At 33.6% G+C, this 6,254-nt stretch overlaps 1 protein-coding gene across 1 annotated transcript; it reads right to left on the bottom strand.

Moving 5' to 3' along the window:
* Nucleotides 1-387: 387 nt before the first annotated feature.
* LOC128214436 (uncharacterized) lies at nt 388-5,970 on the bottom strand. The gene is made up of 4 exons (XM_052920907.1): nt 5,786-5,970; nt 5,412-5,478; nt 1,819-2,094; nt 388-1,445 (listed from the first exon to the last, which is right to left on the bottom strand). The coding sequence occupies exons 1-4, from the start codon at nt 5,942-5,944 to the stop codon at nt 1,033-1,035; spliced, it is 915 nt and encodes a 304-aa protein (XP_052776867.1). The 5' UTR covers nt 5,945-5,970; the 3' UTR covers nt 388-1,032.
* Nucleotides 5,971-6,254: the final 284 nt, after the last annotated feature.

Raw genomic sequence — 6,254 nt, forward strand, 5'->3', positions numbered from 1 at the left:
ATATAATGTTCAAGCCCAATATATCGAGGATTACAATTACTATTTTTAGTTTAGTATCCCGATGTATGAGTATTTAAAGGAGTGATCACTAAAAGTTTCATTGCACGAGTGGTGTGTCATCAAACAGTATTAAGATAAGTTTGTTACATGGCATGATTTCATTATTTATGTGTTAAGAGATCAAATTTGTGCGATCTACAGAAAAAAGAGCGTACGTACCTCGGCCGAGATAGCCCGCTCTATTTTCTGTACATCGTCAAAATTGGACTCTAACATATGTGTTGTTTTTGGTGCATTCGTTTGGAGCAATACACGTAAAATTAATGAACAACAACATTTGAAAAATACCCGATTGATATTGGGCCACACAAAAATGCAAACATCATGGACATGCTACCTTTTATTACTAACAGTAGTAGAGAAGTAAGCCTTGGTAGGAAAAGAAGACTGACTGGAATATACTCCATGAAACTATTTTATGTAGTATTCGTTAGAATCGATTTACGTAGAATTAATGAACAGAAAACTGAAAAATCCTTGATTTTTAGTTGCCCACACAAACATATGCGACACAAATCTAGTTTAAGACCATAATCTAAAGCAACACTATCGATCTTTTATAAGGTAATGGTTACTTTTCCGTCGGATGAAATATGAAATGGTTTGAAATTTCAAGCATTAATACAAATTGTACATCTTATTCAGTCATCTGGAAATACAAACAATTTTAATATATGTTATGAAGCAAATTTTTGTATACATAATACAAATACATTAGCCAATGGTGTAACTTAACATTGACAACACTTTTATCCATTTGGTTAACATAAGAAACCAGTAACGCGTTGTTTGAACTTGTATGATTTACGATTTGAGTGTTACTTTGATCTTATTTAAGCCATGATAATATAAACATATATATATATATATATACATTTTATGATGTATGACTTTGTGTTTATTATAACGTTCTAACCACCATAAAATATATCAGTTTCTCTGCCTCAAAGATGGACAGCATGTGCACATCACTCAAGATTCAGAACGCAGCAATACCCCACTAAGACTTGTCCACCTTGTTTCACTATGGAAAAGGAAGCTTTCCCAGTTGGCCTTGCTCCAAACCTTCTCACCTTTCTTCAGACTGACAAACGCTTGCATAGAACTACAAGGGTACCACTCGGTACCAAACGCTACACCAGCAATGAGCAGGGTATTGTCCTTCACTATGCCGACGTGAGAATATTTTCCCCTGTGCACACAGTGTTGGAAAGAGAATGTGTAAAGACCGCTGAAGGGACACGTGAATATGCCTGTATTTGGGTCGTACCCTTGACCATCGTTGATGACCACATTCTTTAGCACTATAGTTTGTCCATTGTCCAAATATTTGTCAAATGGGCTATTGGCAGTGAACTGTATTTTTGGCGGCCATATACTGGCTCCTGCACGGAAAACATACATGGTCAGTTATTAAGTAAAGGAATTTTGTTTGTTAAAGGGAACATCAATCCCTTGCCAATTATGAGGTTGTACATGAAGAGGTATGCACACTACCATTTTCATTAGCACGTGATATTTTGTAACAAAACAGAATGTAATGAAATACCAACTTTTAACGTTTTACTAAAATCACAAAGAAATATGAACAAAATGATTATCTAAACTGAAATGATTAATAAATTTAAACAACGTCAATTGAAAAAACAACAACAGTAGCCTACTTTTAGTTAATAAGGAAAAAAAAACTTAAGTGAATGAGGTACCTTGTACGTTTTAAATGTATACTTATACAAATACATCATCGAGACAGCCTACCTTTGAGCCGGGTCATTTCTGTCACCATATCTCGGGCAGTTTCAAGCTCCGCGAGAGAACGCGTCATGTTCTCTATTAGACTCTGGGACAACTGCTCAAAGCGGAAACCAGAGGCGAGATCCAACTGATTAATCCTGCGGGTCATCTCCCCGATCTCTTCACGAACCGTTGATATATCGTCATGCAGGTGTTTTATTTCCACTTCATTCTTAATCACGCGTTCAATGAGTCTTTTTTCAAGGTTGTATTTAGGACACGAAGGTTCCGTAGAATCCACTAAGTATTGAACAAATAAAATAACTAATGCTATTTAAATCATATTTACAAACGCTTTTCACGTGTCAGACAAGTGTAAACATGATGTTGTTTACAGATTATATTAATACCAACCAGTCAACACAATTTCCAATGTGATTAACAAAGGTTAAAAAGTAAAATGCAAGTATTCACATGAAATATATATTGTTTAATGTGTGTGTATATTGATTTGGTATTACTAGTATTATGGAATAGTTTTCATAAGCATAACATTATTACCAGATGTGTATACTGGATTAAGAAGAAGTTGTTGTCTTAAGATGTTTATATTTGTTAAATCATTATCTTGTTCGCCGAAGATAATGGTACTTACGGATATATTTATCATATACAATTGATCATGGGCCATGTTGGCGAAATCGAATGTACAGGATAAAATTATAAAATTGTGTGTATGATCATCAGCAAGAAAATGCTTCAAATTGTTCGGTCCGTTTTTCATGTCCACGTATATTAAATCCGAAGAAACAGCCGAACCCTCTCAGTAAGAAATAAACCTTTACTGCCGGCTATTGTAAAACACGCTTTAACATCAAAGTCAACATTTTCCATTAACGTTATCCATATCATGACACACACATTTATAGATATTAACTTTAATATTTCATTGAATGCGCATTTTCTTTGTTTTTGACATTGTGTCTCTCCTTCTCTTTTCTACCGCAATATTCTTGGAATGCATGTCTGTCTGTTTGTGATACTTTGTAAATACAGTACGTAATGTAACTATGTTCAATCTAGGTAGTAGGTTGACTTTTTCTGGTATCGTTGTTATTTTTGTGTGCTACCGGGCATGTCCCTGCAGTTTCCATTGTATCATTAGAATTTGTCTCGAGAGATATCGTGAAATGATAGATAAAAGCGAAAGGAAATAGAAAACAGCATGCAAGTGACGCATTTCCTTTGTGTCTATTTGACACCCCAAATCCCGTCAAACTACATTTAAATCGTTATTTATTTCTTTATTGGTCATTCGTTTCCTGAACAACTGAATATGCTTGATAAATTAAACTCTTTCAAATATGGAAATATTGTTAAACTTGTTTGAGCTCAGAAATGGTTAGTTAAGAAATTACAACACAGGGTATGTTTGTGGTTTACATAACGCTTAAGGTTTTCGTTAAAAGAAACACGAACTATCGAAGCACTCAAAGTGTTTAAGGACGGTACTGGTGGTAGTTTAAAAATCAGTCATTATGTAGTATCGCATTATGACGCAGTATACATGCTGTAACATACGTAATGAGCTAGAGCAACGCGGAGAATAACAGCGGTATGTTTTCATATTAAATAATAGTTTAATACAGGCGCATATAGTTGTGACTGTTTATGTTTTCCAAGTTTTAGTTGATATCTTTAAAGGGTTTCAAGTTGCACGACAGTTATCACAGTGCTTGGATACAACAGAAGAGAAATACAGAAATAATATGTCACTATTGACAAAAATACATGTTTTGAGTAACATCATGCTCTTACAGTGATGAAGTAAAACAGCAAAATCAGACGTGCACCGACTTATGTACAAGGATGGGAATATTTACACTCCAACTTCCATTCCTTCAATTACTAGCATTTTGGCAATTGCAAATATTTTCCGATGATCGCAACATCTTCGGAAATATTCGGATTGCGAATCATCGCGTATTGATTTAAATAACCTTCAATTATTTGTATTATTTTAGCAGGCCACGAATTTTATCAACATGTTTAAAAGATTAATTTATAATTTGTTAAATGTATTGTTGTCATTAGCTTTTTAATTTTATGTTAAAAAGTGATTTTATTTCGGGCCTTATTTTGTCCGCAGCAATAAAAAAAGTATAAACCGGTCGGTCGTTCTATTTACAGCATGGTTGAGAAATAATTATTGTGAGGTTTTCTTAAATGAAATTAAGTATTTTGGTCACAATTCTAGAAAGAAACAATGAACAATCGGTATAAATATAAGCAATTAATTGCATGATTGGTGTCATTATATGGGATATGACATAAATCACGCAATTAATTCCTTAAATAATAGCAGTCACTATAGTCCCATCCGAATTAAGAACAGTATCAACTTTGCTTTACGAAAAAGGATGGCATTGGATATTAACAAGGGCAAAAAGTAAAAAAAAGCTGCATCCAGAGTTCTTAAGAACTGCATTTATCATTAAAGAGATCTGTTTATGAAGTTTGAAGTCAATACCTAAAAGGCTTTTCAAGTTTTACTCCGGACAAAAATGAGTATGAAAATCAAGAAAGGGCAATAACTAAAATACTGCCCCAGAGTTATGGTTCCTGTGCACTGCATTTTTCCCTTATCCGATCCATCTATTTTTGAAGTTTGAAAACTGTACCTTAAATACTTTCGAAGTTGTGCTACTGACAAAAACGTATGACCATTAGAAAACGATAATCACTTAAAAATCACCTAGAGTTATGATTTCTGTGCGCTGCACTTCTTCTCAATGGGATATATCTGAATATAAAGTTTAAAGTCAATAGCTTAATACTTTGCAAGTAATGCTCCGGACAAGATTGCCCAGGCGCACACACACCTATTATAATTTTATCCCATTTGTCTTTCGGCGGGGGATACAACCATTCAATCAGTGATAGTGTTAACGAAATACCTTTTTAATCAGCGAATGAATTGGATGACAATGGTGTTCTGATATTGGTTCGTTTGTTTAAAAATATGTAAGTTGTCTTGACATTAATCTTTAGTATGTCGAAATATGTACAACATTACAATGAAAAATAGGCAAGTTGAGACGATATTCAATCTGTTAACACGGATAAAGAACAATGAAGGAAAGCATACACAGATTAACAAAAAGGCGATCTGGCAAAACATTATTATTAACAATGACGTTTTTGACGCGATACTGTAATAATACATTTTAATTGAAGACAATTGTCAAACTCGCCCAATTAATCGCTATAAGATTGATAAACTTTTGTTTTGTAGGTCAATGACAATAATGCAGAAAAACATACTATTTTGATTTGCAGATTATATGTCATGAGTATTGAAATAGCATAAGCAATCTTAACAGAGCGTAACATATCAACTGACAGGTTAATGACCTTGATATATTTTAAACAATGAACATATCGCAAAAAGTCAATATCTATATCAATAATACAATGAAAACTTTATAAAGTCATTTTGCCAATACCATGTAAATGTATACAAAAGAGGAAACTATTTATAGTAATCAGTCGCAATTTAGAATTGCGTGAGCAATTTTATGACAAAATATTTACATGTATATAAGTACTTCTTTTACCTTTTATGATTGTTTCTGTTTGAATTTGCTCCTGTTTCTCAGCTCCATCGTATGCAAACAAACATTCCTAATAGGATTAAAAAAAGAACAATGATAGCTTTTTACAAAGTATATTGTGGGAAGTTTAATTAAACCAGGAAGTGAATTAGTGAATGATGTGGCTGCATACGAATGGAATATTTTTATGATTTCGGTTTAAGCTAGCATATATACAAACTATAGTTATCAACCGAAAGTTGAGAACATTAAACGAAACCAATAAAAACAAATATAATTAAGGTCATGCTTATAATGTTGCATTTTCAATCAACGCGTGTAACAAACAGGTTGTTTTACCAAATTTTAAATTTTTGATTTTTATTTTGCAGACATACCTCTGAGTCACTGTCTGTGTGCCTACAGTCCGGCTTGGTCCACACAATGCAGAGCATTGCAATAAGAACGACAAGTATTAACACTTCAATGACTGTACACAATCTCTTAAGCAGTTCGTCTGCCATGTTTGAAAGGCGCAAAAGAGGAGGCGCAAACATAAACTACCGGGTCTTAATGTCGGTACAACCAATCGATAATGCAGTAATGAGAATTTCGTATACAGCCTTAAAAAGCTGAAATATTTGGAAAAGGAAATTCAAGTTTATGCTATTCTGTAACAATCATAGTACTTACACATTACAATTGACGATAATTTATGCCAAAACTCGCCCAATACAGACCAAAGTCGGCTTGAACTAGTTTCTGGCGCTTTGATTGACTACTAAACTCGCCATATTCGGGTTTCGATGAATGGGCCATTTTCATTGCTTATTGCATATTTAAAAGTTAGGACTTAAAGATGATTAT

This window comes from Mya arenaria, chromosome 13 (genome assembly GCF_026914265.1).
Source record: "Mya arenaria isolate MELC-2E11 chromosome 13, ASM2691426v1".
Lineage (NCBI taxonomy): Eukaryota > Metazoa > Mollusca > Bivalvia > Myida > Myidae > Mya > Mya arenaria.

Excerpts from the sequence above, each read along its gene's own strand:
- LOC128214436 (XM_052920907.1), bottom strand. The coding sequence starts at position 5,944 with ATGTTTGCGCCTCCTCTTTTGCGCCTTTCAAACATGGCAGACGAACTG. Across the intron at positions 5,479-5,785 it reads ACACAGACAGTGACTCAGAG|GAATGTTTGTTTGCATACGA; the intron begins GTATGTCTGCAA and ends TAATCCTATTAG. Across the intron at positions 2,095-5,411 it reads AACAGAAACAATCATAAAAG|TGGATTCTACGGAACCTTCG; the intron begins GTAAAAGAAGTA and ends TTCAATACTTAG.